The sequence below is a fragment of the Giraffa tippelskirchi genome, chromosome 12 (genome assembly GCF_054371585.1).
Source record: "Giraffa tippelskirchi isolate mGirTip1 chromosome 12, T2T-mGirTip1v1.2.pri, whole genome shotgun sequence".
NCBI classification, from domain to species: domain Eukaryota; kingdom Metazoa; phylum Chordata; class Mammalia; order Artiodactyla; family Giraffidae; genus Giraffa; species Giraffa tippelskirchi.
Genome location: NC_137286.1, coordinates 1,156,076 through 1,177,621, shown reverse-complemented (window position 1 = coordinate 1,177,621; position 21,546 = coordinate 1,156,076). Strand labels below are relative to the sequence as shown.

The 21,546-nt window shown below is 69.4% G+C and overlaps 1 protein-coding gene across 6 annotated transcripts; it reads right to left on the bottom strand.

Moving 5' to 3' along the window:
- Positions 1-434: 434 nt before the first annotated feature.
- AKT1 (AKT serine/threonine kinase 1) lies at positions 435-20,835 on the bottom strand. Of its 6 annotated transcripts, none has more exons than XM_081550784.1 (15): positions 20,607-20,835; positions 18,642-18,729; positions 17,805-17,944; positions 8,188-8,316; positions 5,774-5,885; positions 5,550-5,697; positions 5,083-5,214; positions 4,948-5,013; positions 3,903-3,971; positions 3,655-3,780; positions 3,392-3,520; positions 3,072-3,286; positions 2,677-2,764; positions 1,540-1,642; positions 435-1,333 (listed from the first exon to the last, which is right to left on the bottom strand). In XM_081550784.1, the coding sequence occupies exons 2-15, from the start codon at positions 18,671-18,673 to the stop codon at positions 1,254-1,256; spliced, it is 1,569 nt and encodes a 522-aa protein (XP_081406910.1). In that variant the 5' UTR covers positions 18,674-18,729; positions 20,607-20,835; the 3' UTR covers positions 435-1,253. The 6 variants fall into 6 exon arrangements, with proteins under 6 accessions (XP_081406910.1, XP_081406911.1, XP_081406912.1 ...); XM_081550785.1 differs by having other exon boundaries at positions 3,072-3,187; XM_081550786.1 differs by lacking the exon at positions 18,642-18,729.
- Between the last annotated feature and the right edge of the window lie 711 nt (positions 20,836-21,546).

Genomic DNA, 21,546 nt, shown 5'->3' with positions numbered 1-21,546 from the left:
GCCCGAGGCTCGTCCCACTGGGCCGCTTGGACGCCCTCGGCCCCCTCCCAGCTGTCCAAGGCTTGCCATGCGACCCGCGGCAGGCTGCCCTCTGGGCCTGGCAGTGGCTGGAGTGCCTGTCCTAGCCCGCAGTGGGCCCTGTAGGGTCTCGGTCCGTCCTGGTGGTCAGGTCTGCTGCACGGACAGTGCTGGTGGGCAGACAGCTGTGCAGCCTGGGTGGCCTGCTTGAGGTGTGGGGCTGGGGTGAAGGCGTGGGCACAGGGGCAGCCAAGGCGTTCCCCCCGACCCCCCAGCGAATAATGCCAGAGGGGGACGGGGGACGTCTTCCCTCTCAGGTCATCCCCAGGCCGCCTTGGGCGCAGGAAGGCCAGGTGCGCCCTGCGAGGGGCCAGCCACATGCTCTCCATCCGCCACCCAGCGAAACGAGCCAGAGCTGAAAAGCAATTTTTATTGAAGAATTTGGAGGGAAAGTCTCATAATAGTAAAAATACTAAAGTTGAGTATAAAAAACGCCTTGGTGCAGCGCAGCGATGGGCCCCTGCGGAGGGCGTCGGGCAGGGCCGGGGCGACAGCGAGAGTGAAGCTTCTAAAGGACAAGTGCTACCAGGGGAGCCATCAGGGAGATGGTCCCAGTGGGAAAGGGGCGCAGGGAGGGCTTTCTCCTGAGATCAGAAACCCCAGTATGCACAGAGAGCGATAGGTGGCACCCGGCCCCTCTATCTCGCCGGAGCCCCAGCCCGGCCCGATCGTGGTGGTCACCCTCCTGCAGCCTCCGCTCAGCCCCTCCCTGAGCGAGAGGGGGATGGGCCAGCACCCCACAGCCAGACGGGGCTGCAGGGCTGGGGAGACGGGGACAGCTGGCCGGACAGACGGAGGGGTCACGGGCAGGGCCCACGGGGACCTGCGTGCACGCGGCTGCAGAAGTCCTTGTTTTCCTACAGGAATCGAATCATTCCAAAGGCGGAGGCCGCGTCTGGAGAACTGGATGAATAAATTAAGAGAAACCGCAGGACGTCTTCCTCCCAAGCTTGTCGGCCAGGGGGACTCTGCCCCCAATGTGGGCGGCCCTGCCCACGGCATGGGGCCCCTTCCCATCCTTGTTGGAGGACGGCGTGGTTCCACCCAAACGCATCCAGAAATAAAAAACATTAAATACAGGTCCTCCGTGCGAGGCTTCTTCCCAATCCTCGGAAGCGTCGTCCGGAGCACATGTCTGCCCGCGGCGGTGTCCTGAGCTCAGCCTGGCGGGCCCCTCAGGCCGTGCCGCTGGCCGAGTAGGAGAACTGAGGGAAGTGGGGCCTCCGCTCGCTGTCCACCCCCTCCATGCTGTCATCTGTGGACAGGAGGGTGGCTCAGCGCCCGAGCACCGGGGAAACCGAGGCAGGCCCCGAGGGCTCACCTCCCAGACTCCACAGCCAGCCTCAGTGACCCCCGCCGCCACAATCCCGGGCCCAGGGGGACTGCAGCCCCAGCGCCCACCCTGCAGAGGGACAGGCTTCTGTTGCCGAGAGGCGGGCTCGGCGGGGGGGCCACCCTCACCTTGGTCAGGTGGCGTAATGGTGATCATCTGGGCCGTGAACTCCTCGTCAAAATACCGGGTGTCCGTCTCAGACGTGACCTGAGGCTTGAAAGGCGGGCTGAGCTGCAGGAGGGGGAGCGGGTTACGGGCCTTGCCCTGCACTGCCCGGCACACCTGGACCTGGACACAGCTCCCCACCCAAGAGACAAGCCTGTGGCCCGGCCTTCCCCTGCCTGGGTCCCCTGGGGGACCTCGCCCTTCAGGGATCCACCTGCGGGGCCACCCACCTCACTCTTGGCCCCGGGCATCAGAGTGGCCAGGCAGCGTCTGGCTGCAGAGGACCCACCACGACACAGGATTTGAGGGCAACTTTAAAGGGCCAGACCCGTAGGAGGAAGCAAGGACCCCTGTGTGCTCCGCCCTGGCCTGGGGTCAGGACTGCCTGGGGACTAGCAGCAACTAGCAGGCTGGGTCTTGGGGCAGGGCTGGCAGCAGAGCCCTCAGAAGGCAGGGCCAGGGGGCAGCAGGCCCCGGGGCAGGACCCTGGCTGGAGAGGGCAGGGCCCGGGAGCCCCGTCTCAGGGACAGAGGTCCAGCTGGCTGTGTGTAGCCTGCAGAGGAGGAGTGCGCTGGAAATAGGGTGGAAGCGGGCTTGAGGACAGACACCTAGCAAGCCTAGGGACCACGTTCCTGGGCCTGTGAGCCACGCTGCCAGCACAGGCCAGGGCCTGGAGCTCGTGGGTCCCTCAGAGGCCAAAAAGCAGAGAACCACATGTGCAAGAAGCATGCTGCCTCAATCCTTGAAAGCCTCCTCATGTATATGGGGGTGTGAGCTGGTGGGGGTGTGAGCAGATGTGAGTGGGTGTGAGCAGGTAGGCGTGTGAACAGGTGGGTGTGGGGGTGAGCAGATGTGAGTGGGTATGAGCAGGTGGGTGTGTGAACAGGTAGGTGTGGGAGTGAGCAGATGTGAGTGGGTGTGAGCAGGTGGGCGTGTGAACAGGTGGGGGTGAGCAGATGTGAGTGGGTGTGAGCAGGTGGGCGTGTGAGCAGGTGGGTGTGGGGGTGAGCAGGTGTGAGTGGGTGTGAGCAGGTGGGGGTCAGCAGGTGTGAGATGATGTAGGTGAAAGGGTGTGCTGGCTGGGGCACAGCCCCACGCACCTTTTTCTCGTACACGTCCTGCCACACGATGCTGGCGAAGAATCGGTGCTGCATGATCTCCTTGGCGTCCTCAGATCCCCCACCAAGCCTGGGGGGGGAACGGAGGCCAAGGTGACCGGTCGTGCCTGCCGGGCCCAGAGCTCAGGCTGAGGTTGGCTGCCAGACAGCAAATAACAAGAGCATCCCCTTCTACAGCAAAGTCCAGCAGGTGCAGGGCACTAGGTGGGCATGAGCTACCAGCTGGGCGGGGTCTTCCTAACCAAGTGTGAGGGGCCGCCCTGCCTGGGCCAGCCCAGGCCAAGGACATCACACATGGCCACCAGCAAAGCCTGCTAGGCATTTCCTGGGGGTGTTGGGGGACAGGCAGCTGGAGGGCGGCTCGGGGCGGGGCTCACCGCTGCTTGGGGTCCTTCTTGAGCAGCCCTGAGAGCAGAGACTTGGCCTCCGGGCTGAGTGTGCGTGGGAAGCGGATCTCCTCCATGAGGATGAGCTCGAAGAGCTTCTCGTGGTCCTGGTTGTAGAAGGGCAGGCGGCCGCACATCATCTCGTACATGACCACGCCCAGCCCCCACCAGTCCACAGCCCGGCCGTAGTCGTTGTCCTCCAGCACCTGGGGGTGCAGGGCACGGGCTCAGAGGGCACAGAGGACAGGAGGACCTGGGGGGCGGGAGGGGGGAAAGGCGGGACCCGGGGACGAGGGCGTGGCAGTGCGCACCTCGGGGGCCAGGTACTCGGGGGTCCCGCAGAAAGTCTTCATGGTGGCGCCGTCCTTGATGCCCTCCTTGCACAGTCCAAAGTCTGTGATCTTGATGTGCCCGTCCTTGTCCAGCATGAGATTCTCCAGCTGCAGGAGTTGGCCTCCAGCTCAGCCCGCCTCCCACCTAGCGCCCCAGCTCTCCACCCCCGCCTCCGCCCCCACCACGGCCCCGCCCCTGCTCCCCGGCCCCGCCCCCAGCCTCCTTCCCCGGCCCCGCCCACCTTGAGGTCCCTGTACACCACGTTCTTCTCCGAGTGCAGGTAATCCAGGGCCGACACGATCTCCGCGCCGTAGAAGCGGGCCCGGTCCTCGGGAAACACCCGCTCCCGGGACAGGTGGAAGAAGAGCTGCGGGACGAGAAGCCTGAGCGGGGCCAGCGACCTCGGCCAGGGCCACGGGGCAGAGACCCTAACCCGGCGGGGAGGGATACCAGGGGCTCAGAGAGGGCCGCCCCGAGGCAGGGCCCTACCTCGCCCCCGTTGGCGTACTCCATGACGAAGCACAGGCGGTCGTGGGTCTGGAAGGAGTACTTCAGAGCCTGTGAGGGAAGCAGAGCTGGAACCCGGCCCTCGGCTGGGCAGGGGATCTGCCCTGTGGAGTTGGGGACCCCTAGCTGCCCCAAAGGCCATGCCCGAGGACCAGCAGCTGCAGGTCCAGTGACTACGTGCAGATAACCCTGCAGGATACGACCCACCGCCCTCAGCGACCCACTGCCCTCATGTGTCAAACCACAGGCAGCTTCACTTCACAAGAAATGCTCCTGATGGGAGGGCCCGCTGGCTCAGGAAGATACAGACAGGAGACCCTCTCCCATGCCCTGCTCCATCCCCCATCCCCAGGGAGAGCAAGCGGGGTGGTCCGGATCTCTGCAAGACTTGAGGTGGCCTTGGAGGGCGTGACAAAGCCTGGCCTTTTCCTCACAATCCTCTGGCCAGACAGAGGGGAAGGGGCAAAATGAAGCGGATGAGGCAAAGCCACGGGTAAGTCTGGGCGGACAAACAGTGTTTGTTCTTAACACCTAACATTTCTCATGAGAAAACATCTTAGGGACAAAAGCACCAGAAGTCCGCCTGCTCCTGGCTCTCTCCCAGCTTTAGATAAGGCGTCCCCTGGAGAGAGGACACCGTGCTAAGCACAGTGGTCCTAGGGACGAGACCCCGGAGGTTGGCCTGGTCGCCTGACTGCTGACCTTCTGGGAGCCGGGCCAGCCACGCCTGGCAGGTAACTCCAGCCAACGCTGCTCCTGACGGCTGGGGGTTTTCCATGCGTCCCTCCTGGGCCAAGTTCCCCCAGGACAGGGATCGCCGGCTGTGAGCCTCCCAGGGGAAGCAGAAGGGTGGGCGTGGGGAGTGTGGCCTCCCGGGGGTCTCTCAGCAGGACAGAGGAAAGGCTGTCCGCCCCTCCTGCGGGCCCGCCCACCATCGGCCCAGCTCTGAGCCTGCCTGACTGGCAGGGAGGACAGGCTGGGGTCCCCAGCGCTGAGCGCCCACACCACCACCCCCGGGGGCACTCACCGTCAGGAACGGGTGCCGGGAGTTCTGGAGAACGCGGTTCTCCGTGAGCGTGTGGGCCACCTCGTCCTGGAAGACAGGCCCTGCTGAGCCGCCTGCCCGGCCCCACCCGGCCCCCGCCCCAGCCCCGACCCCTACCTTGGCCACAATGACCTCCTTCTTCAGGATCTTCATGGCGTAGTAGCGGCCCGTGGCTTTCTCCTTCACCAGGATCACCTTCCCAAAGGTGCCTTTGCCCAGCAGCTTCAGGTACTCAAACTCATTCATGGTCTGAGGGCAGCGTGCAGGCGTCAGGGTCAGGGGGCAGCACAGGGACTGCTGGCAGCCCAACAGCGCTGAGGGGGACTGGGGTCTCCGCGGCCAGCCTCGGGGCCAAGCACAGGTGAGGCCAGGGCAGGTGGGGGGGGGCGGTCCTTGGGGGTTCAGGGCTCCAGGGAGATGGTAGGGCTGTGTGCCCCGACTGGGAACCCTGGGGTCTGGGGGACGGGATAACAGTACCCAGGGCTTCCTGCACCCAGCATTTCTCCCCCGCTTCCGTGCAGGGGCTGGGAGGTGGGGTGTGGGGGGGCCCTGACCGCAGGGCCCCGGGCAGGGCTGGGCCTCACCACACGGTGCTTGGGCTTGGCCAGCGACACCTCCATCTCCTCAGCCCCTGAGTTCTCGCCGGGTGAGCCTGACCGGAAGTCCATCGTCTCCTCCTCCTGCCTCTTGAGCCCGTCGGCCACCGTCTGGATGGCGGTGGTCCACTCCTCCCTGCGGGACGCTCAGGTGAGGCCCCCGCTCTGCTCGGGGCCCGGGGCCTCCCCAGACGCGGTGCCTGGCCTCCTACCGCTCCTCGGGCGTCTCCACGTGGAACGTGCGCTCGATGACCGTGGTCCACTGCAGGCAGCGGATGATGAACGTGTTGGGCCGCGGCCGCTCCGTCTTCATCAGCTGGCATTCTAGGGGCAGGCAAGCACCTGTCTGCACGGCGTCCTGGCCCACCCACCACAGGCCAGACCTCTCCACGCCTCAGTCTCCCGCCCTGTAAAAGGGGGCCAGAGCACCCCTTCCAGCTGGGACCCTGCTGAGAGGTGGTGCTTCTGACGGGGTGTCTGCGGCTGGGCGGATCCGTCTCCATGGTCCGTCCTTTGGTCTCCGAGCTCCCCAGCTGCCCAGGACGTGGCCCTCAACCAGTAGGAGGGTGGGGGGCCTGGGGGGCCTGAGGAGGGGCCGGCGGGGAGGAGGCCTCGTGGGAGAGCAGCTCCCCACCTTCCCGAGCAGGAACGTCCCACCGCTTTCCCAGCCACACGAGGACCAGCGGGCTCCCCACCCCATCTCAGCACAGGGCCAGGCCCGGAACGGAGGCTAGTGATGACTCACCCTCTGGAGCGGCTTCCTGTCCACCCCAGAGGCCACCTGGGTTGCACCCTCCCCGCACTGCTGCCTGCACCCCTGGGTGCGCACAGGAGTAGAAACCGGCTGGCAGGCCTGGGAGCGCAGGCGCATCCGGAGCGCGCGTGCCCCAACGCGCACACCTGCAGCAAAGGGGCCCGGAGAGGGGCTGGGCTCCAGCCCGGCCTGTGCGAGGCAGGAGGGGGCCTGGGGCCAGCGCAGGGGCCTCCGACATTCCAGTGCCTAGGCCCTGGCAACCGCGAGGGGCCCCACCAGGCTCAGCCGAGTGCAAGGAAGCAAGCAATGGTCTGCCAGGCTGGGGCGGGCGGCGGTGCTGGGGGCCGTGTCTACCCGGGCCAGGGGAGGGAGGAAAACCTGTGCAGCAGGCTTCTGGGTCCGCACACCCCCACCTCCAATTCGCTCAGCCCGTCAGAGACCACCAGGAGTCTCCAGGACCCAGGTGGTCGACCCCTATCCAGGGCCTGACTTCTCGCCCCCCCACCCCGGAATCCATGCCCAGTGAACAGCCCCTGGGGCAGAGGCCCCTGCGGAGCCGCCCAGCCCTCCCTCCCGGCTCTGCTCCCGCCCCCCCGGAGCTCCTGCAGGCCTAAGGCCTGGCCCACCTGCTGCTCAGGGAGCCCCTCTGGGTGGTGTCCACCTCCCAGATGTATCCCGACGGCCCCCACACTCCCCTGCCCTGGGTTCGGGCAACACTCCCGAGGGACCTCATCCCCCACGAGGTGGCAGCTGCTCCGCTGAGCATCCTTCCAGGCCCGAAGCCCCCAGCCCGGCCCAGGCGCCCTGTGGGGAGCCCAGATGTGCAGCCACGGGGCTGCTGGGACAAGGATCTGCCTCCTTGGCCTCCCCCCCGCCGCCGCTGTTCTACCTGCTGCTTTGCTGACGCCTGAGGAGCCTGGGAGGAGGGTTCAGGGCACAGGGGAACCGGGCCCTGGTAAAGCACCCCCAGGGCCTCTGCTCCCCTCGCTGGAAGCCCTGGGGTGGGGTGTGCCAGCCGGCCCTCCCTTGCAGCACGGAGGGGCCAGGCACAGCAGCCGGCGGGGGGGAGGGCAGGACAGCCAAGGGACCAGGCCGGCCCCCACCCGGGGATCTGCAGGCGCAAAGGCTGGGGTATGGGCCACTGTGCTACCCCGCCACCCCCGTACCCTGCACCAGAACCCCGGTCTGATGGGGGGTGGGGGAGCTGGAGGAGCCCGGGCTCCCAGGGCTCACGGCAGGGAGGGCGGAGCCAGCCGGAGGGTGGGGGGCTTACGAAGGAGCCAGGGGTGGGCCCAGGACTGTACCCTGTGCCCCAATAGCAGGTGGGTGGACCCCGGGGTCTGCCACTTAACAAGCCCATCACTCACCCACCCACCAGGCCTGTGTCTTAGGCCAGCCCTGGGCACAGCACCCTGGGCTGGAGGCCCTGCCTGGCCACCCATCCTCACGCCTGGGTCCCCGCACCGCGGGAAGGGTCATACCTGCCGGCCCCCTGCAGGTACACGAGACCACAGTAGCACTTGGTTTAGAAAACGTGCCAGTCTGTCGAGCCTCCTGAGCCGCCCCAGGCCGGCAGTGCCGCACCCACCCAGCCCGCACCCCGCTGAGGCGGCACACCCGCCCCTGCGGGGCCGGGGCCTCTAAGAACCTGTGCCTGCCGGGCTGACGGAGGCCCCTGAAGCTGGTGCACTCCAGCCTGCCTCAGGCCGGGCCTTGGGGAGAAGCCCGGGGGCCCGTCGGCGCCTCCAGCAGGGGGGCGGGCAGGAGCACTCCGCCCCCACCAGCCCCGGGCCTCGGCTCACAGATCCCTGCAGCCAAAAATGGCCATTGACAGTCCCCGAGGGGCCCCCCCCCCGGCCGCCACACACTTACGAGCCACGGAGAAGTTGTTGAGGGGCGACTCCCGCTGCTCCAGGTCCTGCGGCCGCTCCTTGTAGCCGATGAAGGTGCCGTCGTTCTTCAGGAGGAAGTAACGCGGCCGCCAGGTCTTGATGTACTCACCTGCGGACGCGGGCGGGCGTGAGGCGGGGCCGCAGGGCCACACACCCTTGTCCCTGGGTAGAGGGCCAGGCCAGGCACAGCCCCCGGGTCCCCCGGGGTGGAGGGCAGGAGGGCGTGAGGCTTGTCTCCGGGTCGAGGGTCGGGCCAGGCCAGGCACGGACCCCCGGTTCCCCCAGGGTGGCAGGCGGGGCTTGCTGTGGGCGGGGCTTGCTGTGGGAGGGCGCCCACCCCTGATGGAGACCCCACCCCAGCCTGTGTTGGAAAGGGGGTCAGGTGGGCACCTGGACCTGATGGGGGGCGGCCCAGTCCAAAGAAGGGCCCTCCAGGAGCCTGGTGTCCAGCGCCGAGCGGCCGGCACCACACTCAAGAGTCAGAGGTCCACAGGGTGGGCACTTGGAAAAGCCCCTGCCCGTGTGACAACCCTCCTGCCGTCCGGCGGCCCAGTGCGCTGTCGTGAAGCCAGGCCTGGAAGGCCCCGCATCCCGCCCACGGGTCACCGAGGTCCCCGGGAAAGTTTCCCCCCAAGTTCTGCAGCATCAGCCGCACACAGGCGCTCGCGCCAGAGAAGCAGCGCAGATGTCCTCCGTGACGTCCCAGCGACTGCCATTTTTCATACTGACACCCAGAAAAACCGTTTCATTTCCATTTTGCCGAGCAAGGAGTTTGAACGACAGCAGAGAACTTACTAATTAGGCGCCCGCGTCGGCAGAGGGCCACCAGGCAGCGGAGGGGAGGGGCCAGGCTTTCCTGGACGCGGCCACCTGGAGGCCGAGCAGGACCCAGACCCCCTCCCCTCGCCCGCTCCTCCGCCCCGGCCCACCCCGACCCCAGGCCTCTGGCAGATGCGAGGAGCCTCCAGCCGCTCCCCGCCCTTCCCCAGGATCACAGGCAGTCTCCACCAGGCCCAGACACTACTGACCCACCCGGGAGGGCCCAGGAGGCGGCTGGTGACCTGCCCCCAGCCTGGCAGCGATTAGCAAGGTCCCCACCCAGTCCTGAGACCCAAACCCCGGGGGAGGTCGGCCGGGAAGGCTGCAGCGAGGCCACCTCCACACGGGGTGCTTCCCGTCCCGGGGCTGGGGACCCCTCGACGGCCTGTCCCAGCGCTGGGGGAGGAGAGCGGGGGTGGGGGGCAGAGCTGGCTGGGGGCCGCCCGCTGCCCGCCCGCCCCACCCGCCTGCGCGCCAGTCTGGAGCTGTCGGCACCTGATGGAGAGCCTCCCGTCCCGCCAGCTGCCGCTCCCCGGGAGGCCAAGTGCGCGGGGAGAGCAATCCGTGCCGCATCCAAGCAGCCCCCAGATCCATCTTCATTCACCAAATGCTGCCGCCCCCACCGCGCCCAGCGTGGGCCCCCAGCGCCGCGCCCCCGCCCGGGCCTCAGACCCGCCACCCCCAGCCGCGGACCCTCGCCTGCCCCCCGCCAGCTCTCCCCCCACGAGCCCACTGCCAGGGCTGCGCAGGCTCTGGGACCCGACCCGGCCGGGCAGGGGCAGGCACCGGGGAGAGCGCGGCCGAGAGAAGCCGAGGGGCAGGCACTCAACGTGGGCAGGCCCGTGAGGAGAGGTCCCGGGCCAGCCGCAGGCCTGCTGGGCCCCCTGCCAGCCCCACACCCAGGACACTAAAGGGGGCCAGGCAGCCACAGTGGACGTGACAGCCGGAGGAGGCGGCCTCTCCCCGCACCCGCCTCGGGCCCCTAGTAGCCGGCACGCGGACCCCCGGAGGAGGAGCAGGAGCCCTGCTGCAGCGCAGGGACGGCGGGGGGAGGTCAGGGCCGGGCTCAGAGACACACACACCCCTTTCTTTGGTCTCCGGGATGCTCCCGCCTGCAGACGTCCAGCCAGGCGGTCACTCGGGGGCCGCCGGCTGTGACCTGGGCTGTGGCCTGCATCTGAATGAGCTCGGCACAGACGGGACGCGGGGAGGGCCGCCGGCCCAGGGCCTGGCCACGCCACGCTGTCCTCTTGGCTGTAACACTTGGGGGCCGATGCCGGGGAGGACGGCAGGACAGACACGCGCAGCCCGTGCTGGGGACAGACGGGGAAGCCCAGGGCGCGGCCCCCTCCTCTCCTGCCCCCCAGGTCCCCCCAGCGTCCCCGTGTACGGTCTGCTGGGGGGCCCTTCCACCACGCCAGCTCGTCCCCAGGAAGTGGCTACAGGACCCCCAAGAAAGGGGGTTCCTCACCAGCATCGCTGGCCTCCCACAGCCTGGCCGGGGACCGGCTCGGGGACAGGATGGACGCAGGCTGACAGGCAGCCCCCCACATCTCCCAGCGTGAGTCGCAGCATGAGTCCCAGCGCACTGTGGGTCAGGGCGCCCGGCCAGGAAACTCAGAGGCTGAGACCCGAGCTGTGGGCCCTGGGGGTGCAGCGTGCACGCTCCCAGTACCCGGGCCGGCCACGGGCACACCCTCCCCCACCGGGGGTCTGGCCCCTCCGAGCCCCACCCCGAACCCCCGAGCCGGTCCTGAGTCCCCAGCTCCCAGCGAAACTGCTGAAGATGCTGCCACGGTGGTGGTGGTTGGTAGGTGGCAGGCGGAGGTTGGCAGGGGGCCAGGCGGCACCGCACTTCCTGCAGAGCGGAGCGGGCCCCAGCAGGCCTGGGGAGCGGGCGCCAGCTGACGGCGGCCCCCGCACAGTTCCCCTGCCCCACATCCATCGGCCAGTGACAGCTACCGCGCACCGCCGCCGCCTCGGGCACCACGAGCGGGGCGGGCGCACCCCAGCCAGCTGATGCGCCCGGCCACATCCCTACGTCTGCAGGGCCCGTCCCACCGGCAGGACACCAGGCCACGGATGGTCAGCACACACTGAGAACCGGTGCCAGGGAGGGGCGCGCAGCCCACCCCAGCGGAGCCTGGGTCTGCCGCGTCCAGTCTGGGCCCAGCGGAGGCGATGGGGAGGACGGGTGCGCCCCACACGGCCCTGAGCCGTCCCTGGCTGCCCGCAGGCAGAGAAAGGGGAGCGTTACGACCAGCCGCTCCCCGGGGAATTGGAGGCCCAAGGCAGGGGCTCTCAAGGTCACAGAGGGGCAGCGGGGGGCCAGAGTCAAGGTCCCGCTGCTGGGGCCAGGCCCGCTCCTGGACACTAACTGAGAAGCCGTGAGGTCTCTGGTTCTAACATGGAGCGGGCAGGGCCCAAGGCACACAGACCGCGGAGGAACGCGGGGCGGCGGTGGTGGGGGGAGAAGGGGTGCCGTCGGGGGGCAGGTTGGGCCCTCCCCACTGAGGCAGAGCAGAAGGTGCCGGGGGCTGCCCTCCCGCTTCCTGCTGCCCCAGGGCAGCGCTGGCCTCGGGGCCTCTCGCCAACCAGGACCGACCACCGCCCTGCCTGCACTCCTGCCCGGCCTGGACGTCCACCCGCCTGGCTACCCTCTCCGCAAACCCCATCTCCGCCCTGGGCCCCACACGTCACCCGCTGCACCGGCCAGAGAAAGCGGCCGCCCTGACCCCGGCCAGCACTGAGCCGTGGGGCACCCCCCCCACCGCCTCGGAGCTGCCCAGCTGGCTCCGTCCCGGGGGCCTCTGCCGGGGACGCTGCGCCTCCTGCCCAGCCCACCCCCCGCCTCTCGTCGCCCTGCCCCGCAGCAGCGCGACGACCCTCACCCATGTCACCACTCAGAGACCTCGCCTGCCGAACGGCCGCAGCCCCACTGCCCAGGTGCCACGTGGACCGACTCGTTCTCCCTGCGCCCGTCCGCCCGCCGGCCCTCATCTGCCGCCCTGGGCCTGCGTGGGCGCCTGGCCTCACGGCTGCAGGGGCATCTGGGGGCCCGCACTTTCGGGACAGGGGAGGTGGACGGGGCAGCCCTGGGCCTGTCAGTCCACGGCTTCCTCCCTCAGCTGCTGGCCGTGTGGGTCACAGGCCCCAGCCCTTGGGCAGGGCTGCCCAGTTACATGCACACACGTGCTGGGTTTCCAGAACCTTCCCCTAGGAACACACCTCTCACCCCTGTGCCAAGAGCCCAGGATGGACCCAACCAAACCCAGGAAGGTGCCAGGCTCCCTGGGGCAGGGCAGAGGAGACACACAGGGGGAGGGGAGTCAACAGACGGGCAGCAGCGGCTCCCGGGGGGCAGGTGGGGGGCAGCTGGGCCCGCCCCGCCAGCCAGACACTCAGAGGGGGCGTCTAAGCAGGCCCAGCCTCCCCGCAGCTGAGGGGCTCCGAGCACCGACGCCCTCCAGGAGAGAGCACCACCCGCATGGCAGAAGGGTCAGGGACCTCGGGACGGGCCAGGACCCCCGCCACCCGGCTGCCCGCCTCTTACTGCTCCCCAGTGTGGAGCCCGTCGCGGCGGGACAGCCGGGGGACAGGGGGTCCAGGGCACGCACCCCCTCTCCCAGCCCCCTCTGTGGCCGGAGGCAGGCTTCGTCCTCCCTGCACCCTCCCTGCACCCGGCCCTGCCTCCTCACCCTCCTGTCCACACCCACCCGGCCCCGGCCCCTCCAAGCTCCTCAGAGCCCCTCACTCAGGTTCACCACGCACCCTGCACCCCAGCCTGGGGCGGAGCAGCAGGTCCTTGTGGCCAGAGGGCTCCTCCGAGAAGCCGGCTCCGTGTGGGGCCCCCGAACCTGTGGGGACCCCACTGAGGCCTCTGGGCAGGCGGGCCCCACGGGCAAAGCCCAGGACACAGGGGGCTTGGTCCTGGGCGCACAGCCAGCGCCCTGGGGACCCCACCCCACAGCCCCAGGGATGGCAGAAGCAACGGCACCACGTAACCACTGCCCCCCCATCAATTCCAACATTCTTGAGACAGGAGTCTGTTATTTCTGACGGTTAGGGAGCCGCGTGACGCAGGCGGGAAGGCAGGGAGGGCGTGGCCACGTGAGGCACATGCAGGCTGGAGCTGGGCCCTCTGCCAAGCTGCCGGGGGGCCAGGTCCGGGCCGGGGGCCTTCCCAGGGGCGCACAGGCAGGCACTGAGGGCACCCACCCCGTGGGTGCAGTCACGCGAGGCCCCTGGGGCAGCTGCTGGCCGCAAGCCTGGCCGGGTGCGCCCGCGCCCCCACCGCACTTCTAGGAACTGGCCTGACACGACCTGGCCCAGGCTGCCCCCGAGGACCCAGTGGGCAGGATGCCCTCCCCGACCCTGTAGGGGCGCGCAGCGCTGTGCTCCCAGGGGCCAGGGCCCTCCCCACCAGCCAGCGCGGACCAGGCAGCAGACAGGAGCAGCGTCTGAGCCTGGGGACCCGGGGCCGGGGCGGGGATGACCCCTCACCCCCAGCGCAAGGACGCCGAGCTTCCTCTTTTGTTGTTTGTTTTGAAGGGAAAATTCAACCCGCTCACAAAACAGGAAACTCGGCCCCTGAGCCTCAGCCTCCACAACACGCCACGGCCTGGCTCGCCACCCGCGGGCTGGGGGCGCCCCTCCAGCAACCGCCCGCCCCCAGGTGCTGGCTCCCAGCCTTGGGGTTGGCTGTCTGCTTGGAGCGGCCCAAGGGGACCACCTGGACCACAGCCACGGCCCCCACAGCAAGACGCGGAAGGAAGCTGGGGGCGCCTCGCTGGGCCAGGGACACTGCAGCCTGGGGGCCCGGCTCAGCCGGCTTTCCAGCCCGGGGTGCACGGCACAGGGAACGGCCCCCTCCCCTGGGGGTCCCACGAGCCCCGTGTTCTGGCCAGCAGAACCTCGGCCTCCTCGAGGGGAGCCGGGCTGCACCCCCACAGCCCCACCCCATGAGATGCTCAGGCCTGCGATGGGTGGGAGGCCGTCAGCACGTGGGCCCACCATCTCCCGGGCCCAGAGCCAGCAGAGGGAGCAGGTGAAGCCCAGAGCGGTGGCCAGAAGCAGGAACTGGCCAGGCCCAAGGGGGCGGGGGAGGAGCCAGCACGGCCCAGAAGCCCACTCCCCACCAGGATGCCTGGGAGCAGCTCAGCGAGCTGGCAAGGGCCTGGACCAGGGGAAGGTCCGGGCCAGCCACGGGCTGGGGTCAGGGCAGAGGCAGGCCTGAGGTGCCCCCGGGACCCCCACCCCGAGCCCGAGGAACACAGGGCCCCTCCAGGCAGACCTCACTGGGGGAGTGAGGGGCCAGACCCAGGAAGGCTCCTGGGCAGGGAACCCCATACCCCCAGGCCGGCTCTCCACCCGCCTCTCAGCCCCTGCCTGCCAGGCGGGGCATGGACGGCCTACGTGAGCCAGGGGAGCCCGGGCCCCACCCAGGCCAACAGCCCCTCCCTCCATGCTGTGGCCAGCGCCACGCCACCCTCCTCCCGTCCCTCAGCCCACTGGCCCAGCCAACCCGTCATGGGTGGGAGACAACCAGGAGGACACCCGTGGTCTCAGGCCACCCCATGGGCTCCGAACAGGACCCAGCAGGGGACCCGGCTGGAGCAGCTCTCTGAGGGGCTGAGCGGCACACCACCCGGCAGGCACCAGGGCAGGTGGGCAGGGACCACAGGGCCCAAAGTGGTTACAGACCCAGGCCCACGGCCCTGTACACAGCACACCGTCCGAGGACAAGGCTGCAAGCCAAGTCCATGCAGGCTGCCTCCTGAAGGAAGGCTGGTTTTTCAAACTGTCCACCTTCAAAAATCAGGACAGTGCACGTAAAAGAACAAATCTTTGCAAAGCTGCCTTTGTGAGCCACACCAAGCCCACCGTTCCCCAGCACCTGTGGCCGGAGCTGAGAGGCAACTGCCCACCACTCGGGGTGCCCACCACGGCTGGGGGTGTCTGCCTACCACTCGGAGCATCCTGCTTTGCTCAGGAAGTCAGCCTGCCTCTGGGACACCCACTCATACTCGGGACGTGTAGCTGTCTCCCAGGAGACCTGCCCACGGTCCCTGCAGCCCCACCCGGGCCAACCCTCATCCTCACCACCTTCCGAGCCTCTAGCAGCTTGGCCGCACTCCCCTTGGGACGCCTGGGGACGCGGAGGCCCAGAGGCCGCGCCTGGGCGCTGCGGGGCTGTGCAGGGCTGCCTGCTCGTTGCTCTGGGCCAGAGCATGCGTGTCAGAGATGCAGTCCCTGATTGGCGGGGGAAGGAGCCAGGGCCAGGGGTCTGTCCTACACGGACCCTGGCCGCCCGCCCCTCAGCTCTCAGGCCAACACCTGCTCGGTCCCAAAGTGCCTTCGCCCTTTGCCCACGGGCCCGAGGCTGGACGCAGGGCAGACACGGCGCAGTCCCCTGACCTCGTAACAAGAGGCAGAGTGGGGGCACTCGGGGGTCCGTGAGGAGCTGGAGGACAGTCAGAGCCCCCCCCAACTCAGAATCACACCCCTGGCGGTGGGGGTGGGGTAGGGAAAGTGGAGCCCCCTGCCCACTCCCGGCCCAGGCCCCCACCCCACCCAGAGCCGCCCCACGGGGGGCCTCGGTGTCCTCCTCCCGCCTGTCCTGAGAGGTGGGGGCAGGGCAGGGGGGTGGGGGGGCGGGGGGAGCACACAGGAGCGGCTGACACCGCCCCCTCCCGCCCACTCCGGGGGCTGGACATGCACACCCACCCACCTGGACAGAAACACGCGTCCCCCCGCGGCCTGAGAAACAGCACCGCCACAGCCCTCCAGCCCCCGATCGGGGTCATCCTTGATCCCCCACCTGGCCGTGACCTCTGCCCCTTTTGCTCGTTCACCCCAAAGCGCAGCACACACTTGGGGGGAGAACAGATTTGTGTAAGACGCGCGGACGTAGAGAACGAGATGGTAGTGACACGCAGGGGTCCCCCGGGGCCACTGGGGGGGGCCGTGGGCGTGGGACCCGGGGCACCCCCTGTGTGAGGCACGGCCCCTCCTGGGCCACACCGCACACTGCCCGGTGGCCACATGGGCCAGAGGAGCAGCCAGAGGCAGTGCGGACCTAGGACCCTCTGTCAGGCCTGAGGCTGGCTGCGCTCCGCCCAGGGGCCGGGGGTGTCCCCTGGGCGAGGGTCAGTGGCACTGCTCCCACCGTACAGACGGGGACCCCAAGGCCTGAGGACAGACACGACAGTTGCCCGTGGAGAAGGACACGGTGATGGGGCGCTCCCTGGACGCCCCCAGCCCCTCCAGAAGGCACACACCCGGAATGGCCCTCTCAGACCCACCCAGGCATCAGAGGGGCACTTCTACCCGAACCGGGCTGGCCAGTGGACACCCCAGGAGCTGGGCCGGGGGCCCTGACAGCCCGGAGGCGCGGGCATCTCCCGGCTCAGTCCCTGTTAAGTCAGTCAGCGAACGCTTGCCAAGGATTCAGAGGCCCTGGACCCCAGCGTGCGCTTGTGCTGCTACCAGGTGCAGAGGGCAGGCCCAGGCCCGACCCCGAAGAGGGCGACGAGGTGAGGAGACAGGGCGGGACCTGCCGGGGATGCGGGGGGGCGGGGACCAGGAGAGGGTCCACGCTGGGGGAGGGGACCCAAGGCCGGCGCTGCAGGAAGCCCTGGGGGGACTGGCCACGGACCACAGGCCCCCGCAGCCGCCCCACCTCCGTCCCGAGGCCGAGCACTGTGCCCCCGGCCGCTGCCGGAGCGAGCCCTGCAAGCTCACGCTGACCACATCCGTGACCCCCTGCTTCGTGCCCCTGCGGCGCCCGGGGTCTCATCTCCGTCCCTCCGGTGCTTCCCAGCCTGCTCCGCTGGGTGGCTCCTGTGCATCCCGCAACACCCACTTCCGCCGCAGCTCCCTGGGTGCCCACCTGTGCCTGAGGTCCCCCTCCCCGCGGCCTGCGGGATCCTGGGGGGGAGGGGACACCGTCCCTGGAGGGTGTGTGTGAGGAGTGGGGGAGCTAGTGGCTAGCGTGGGGTGGCCAGAGCTCTGGGCGGGAGCCGGTCTGCAGGAAGAGGAAGTTGGGGGAGCAGGAGGTGGCTAGCCAACCCCCAGCCTGGAGCAGGAGAGGGTGACCTGCCCGAACGCCTCGGACACCTCGACACCGGGCCTGTCCAGTCCCCCGGCCACCAGCCTCTCTGGGACAGGAGGCAGTGAGGCAGACAGGGCCTCAAGGTGAGGGGCCCGGCCCAAGCTCCCATCCCACCGGCTTCCCGAGAGCCCCTCCCTGGGCACAGGGGCACGGGGACGAGCAGGGGGAGGCTGGGCGGGGGCCAGGCCAGGCAGCCTGGCAGCACCAGCACAAGCCCGCCCCACGCCGGGCCCCCAGGCGGTGCGGAGCCCCCTCCTGCCCACAGCCGCGCCGAGACTGGCCCTGGGCCAGGCCCGCCAGCCCTGCCCTGCCCTCAGGAGCCCTCAGGCAGTGCCCCGGACCGCCAGCGCGCCAGGCCTTGGACGGGCCCCAGTCCTCACCGCCTTCCAGGAAAGCGGGTGGCTCTCCCCACCCGTGGCCTCGGCCAGGCGGCCGCTTCACGGGCTGCACACCGGCCTGGGGTGTGTGTTCCCACCCAGGAGACCCTGCGGAGCTTGTGTCCCCGGGGCTGCGGGGACGTCGGGCCCCGGACATGCCCCTGGCCTGCTCCAAGAGTCCAGGGAGGCCGCGCTGGACCAGCAGCCACAGCCCAGACCACCCCCAGCCTCCGAGGAGCCAGGGGCCCACCTCGGGACCCTCAGCCGGGCCGGCCCGCGGGCACTGACCTCGCTTGTGCAGCCAGCCCTCCTTCACGATAGCCACGTCGTTCATGGTGCTGCGGCTCCCTCGGGCTGATGCGGCCCAGACCTCACTCTTGCGCCTCTCAGCGGGGTCCACCCCACGCCCAGCGGGCCGCCGACAGCCTCTGGAAGAAGCAAAGGGAAGCGTGAGGCTGTGCTGGGCTCGGGAACACTCCTCGGAGCCTGAGGTGAGCCCAAGAGGCCTGTGGCGCCCAGGGTCTCAGCCCAGGCGCGCCTTCCCACACAACCTGTCCCCCTTGGCCTTCAGAGCCGCCGTCGCCCCCTCACACGGCCTTCCCACCCTGGCTCCAGATCCCAAGTCACTCACACGGCTCCCCAGGCCAGGCCTGCCCTCTACCTGGGCTGTAAGCTCCCCCACCACCACCCCTCCCGGACCCCAAAGCCCCCAGAGCTCACTGTCCCCCTTCCTAACCATTCCCACCTCCCTTGACCTTTGTATAAGTGACCCGTCCCCAAAAGGCAGGTGGTATACCCCAGCCTCCCTAACCTGCCGACCCAGCGGAGGCCCTCTCTTCCAGGCAGCCCCCCTGACTGCTTCGGCCCACACCACCTGGCCTCCCCAGTCCCCTGGCGAGGGCGACCAGGTCTCCCCGTCCATGGTGCTCCTGCCCCGAGGCGGGGGGTCCCGAGCAGGACCCAGGCCTCCTCCTCTCTGGCCCAGACTGGGAAGGAGAGGAGTTCCAGCGTGCGGAAGGCAGGGCCAGGCCTGCAGGCGGCTGCTGCAGACGAGCTGGAGCCCTCCAAGGCGACTGCAAACCCCTCACATGCCCACCCCAGAGAAACCCCAGGCCCCTCCTAAACCTCAGCGCCCCGCCGGCCTGAATCCGGTTCATTCATTCAGCCATCAGGGACCAGGCATCTCTGGTTTTGCCAGGCTCGGCACTGGGCACTGGGGACAAAGAGAGGTTCAGACGAGTCCCGTCTGTGAGGAGCACCCAGTGCAGGGTGGTTACAGACCCATAATTACAGCATTCAGGAGGCAGCAAATCAGGGAGGGGGACTATACAAACATAGAGGCCCGGCACCCGCCCCTCGGAGGCCCACCGGCAGCCTCCCGTGAGCAGACACTTTGGCCATTGACCCTGTGTGGCCCACCCCAGGGCGCCCCTGCTGGGTGAGCTCCTAGGCACTCCTCAAAACCCAGTGCCCACATCACCGGTTCTGGGCATCCTCCCCACGCGCAGTCCTCTGCTACCCTTCCAGTCGGGCACTCGTGAGAACAGGCCCGGAAAGACTCCTCTCTGGGACCCTCAGGCTGGGCAGAGACCCCTAAGTACCTCCACCAGGGTATATACGTATACGTACACTCTTCCTACATACACTGCCTATGTGCATCTCCGTCAGCCCACCTTACTGGGCTCCTGGAGAAAGCCGCTGTGCACTGCTCACCCTGGGCTAAACCTGGAGGGGCAGGAGGAATCACTCACTGCCTTGTATGATGTAACGACAGGGAAGCTGCTCTTTGACCCCCTCAGCAGGCCCACGGGCAGGCATGGCAAGTGAGACTGGAGGAGGGACCACCAGGGACAGGGCTCAGAGCCGGCCTGGCAGGCGCAGGGGGGCTCTGGTGACACTTGAGTGGGCGTGGCCTGGAGGCAGAGGGCTGGACTCAAAGACCTCTGTACCGGGCCCCCACCCCCACGGGGCCAACAGCTGTCGAGAGCCCCGCGTGTAAAAATCTATCTGCACACACACAGGGCGGCGTGCCTGTGCACAGGAAGGTACAGACCGAGCCGGGCCGGGGCTGCCTCTGACGGGCGGGCGGCTCGGAGGGGGACCTCTGCTTCCGCGGCTTCGGTCCTGCGAGCGCCTTCACCACGAAGGGGAATTACTGCTATGATTGTTCAAGTCACGACCTTCCAAAAAAGTAATACTCTGCTCTGAAAGGCCCCCTCCCTTGGCCTCTGGAACACCGGTTTATGAACTAGATGTTCAGCTGGGGGGCAGGGGACCAAGCCCCACCAACGCACCCCACTCTTCACTTGGACCAGAGGCCCAGGGCAGCTAGGAGTGGCCTGAGCAAGGTGGGAGGGGGCCAGGGGTGAATGTCAGGGGGCTCCTCTGGCCACAGAGCACAGGCCCACCACCCCAGCTCTGTCCACCAGCACTGCCGGGACCCAATCCCACCCCCCAAGTTCACCAGCTGCCCGGGGGTCCCCCCAACCTGGGGCAGGAGCCCCAGCCTCTGGGATGGGTGGGCAGCACTCGGGAACCCATCCAGCTCCGGAACCAGTCTCAGGGCCCAGGAAGGCTGTAGTCCTTTGTGGGAGGGCCTGGGCACCCAGCCACCACGGACAACTTTTTGTCCATGGGAAAATGAAGTCCCTTCCAAGGGCCCACCCACAAACTTGAACGAGAGCCGGGTCGAGTCTTTTCCCCGGCCCCCTGAGCACCCAGTGTGCGCCGAGACCCCGCTGGCCGGGCGCCCGGGGAGCCCTCGGCCGCCACGGACCCCCGGCCCCGGCCCCCGGCGAGCGGCCGCACCCCTCCGCCCCGGGCCGGGCCTCGCCCGCCGGAGCCGCTTCCCCAAGGTCATGCGGGAGGCCGGGGCCGGAGGCCCGCCGCCCCGCCGCCCGCCCGGCCCGCGCCCTCCCCGCTCAGGCCGCGCTCGGCCACTTCCTGATCCCGCGCCTCCATTCCGGCCGCGCGCGGCCCGCGCCCCGGCCCGGGCGGCCGCGAACAAAGCGGCCCGGCCGCGGGGAGGAAATCCGGGCCCTGGCGGCGGGCGGCGGGCGGCGGGCGGGCGGCGGGCGGGCGGGGACTCACCGGGCGCCGCGTCCGGCGAGAGCGCGGGCCTAGCCGGGCCGCGGCCTCCGGCGCCCGCTGCTCCGCATCCCCGCGGGCCGGCCGGCCGGGGCCGGGCTGGAGGCCGCGGCGGGCGCTGCTCGGGCGGGCCTCGCGCGCCGCCGGGCCCGGAGCTCGTGCGCGGCCGCCGGCTCGCTCCTCGGGATGCGCTGGCTGCGCGGCTGCGCTGGGCCGGCCGCCCGCCTGCCGCGCTCGGCCCCGCCGGCCCGCCCTCTCTCCGCCCCGCGCCCGCCCCGCCCGGCCGCCCGCCCACATCCGCCTCCGCCGCCCGGGGCGCCCCCTCCGCGGGGAGCGGGAGCGCGCGGCGGGAGGCCCTGGGGCCGGGCTGGGCCGCCGGCGGGGCCTGGCCGCTCCCGCCCCGCCCCGGAGACTGTCTCCGGGCCGCGGCCTCCCTGGCCTCGGTTTCCCAGCCTCGTCCGGTTCTCAGCCCAGTCCGGCCCCGACCCTGTTAACAGGGCCGCGGTGGACCGAACCGCCGACTTCTGCCCCCTTTTAGGGAGGGAGCAGGACTGGAGTGAGGGTTAGTCTGACTTTTAGAATATGCCCCAAGCTGGGGAGCCGCGGGCTCCGGGCGCCAGGGTGGACCTAACAGACCCAGTCCGAGGCCCAGGCCTAGCGCAGGCCCCTTGGGTAGTGGAGGCTGGCTGGAAGGTGGGCAGTCATCTGTCTGTGGGCTGAAGGCATGCTTGGGTCTGGCCCTGGGCTGGGCCCTGGAGTGACTTGGGGTCCCAGCCCTCATCCCTGGTGGGGGTCTTCCAGAAGCTCCCCTCCCCAGAAGGAGCACACACACATCTGGCAGCTACAAAAGTGAATGCGGACTTCAAGTGGGGACCAAGTGCCAAGAGGGCCACGGGGCCCAGGGGCGGGGCTTCATCCGGCACACTGGCCTGCAGGGACCCCC

Coding starts and splice junctions, on each gene's coding strand:
- AKT1 (XM_081550784.1), bottom strand. CDS start 18,673: ATGAACCGGATTCAGGCCGGCGGGGCGCTGAG. Junction 8,317..17,804: donor GGGCTGGCTGCACAAGCGAG/GTCAGTGCCCGC, acceptor CCGCGTCCGCAG/GTGAGTACATCAAGACCTGG. Junction 3,781..3,902: donor AGTACGCCAACGGGGGCGAG/GTAGGGCCCTGC, acceptor CTCGTCCCGCAG/CTCTTCTTCCACCTGTCCCG.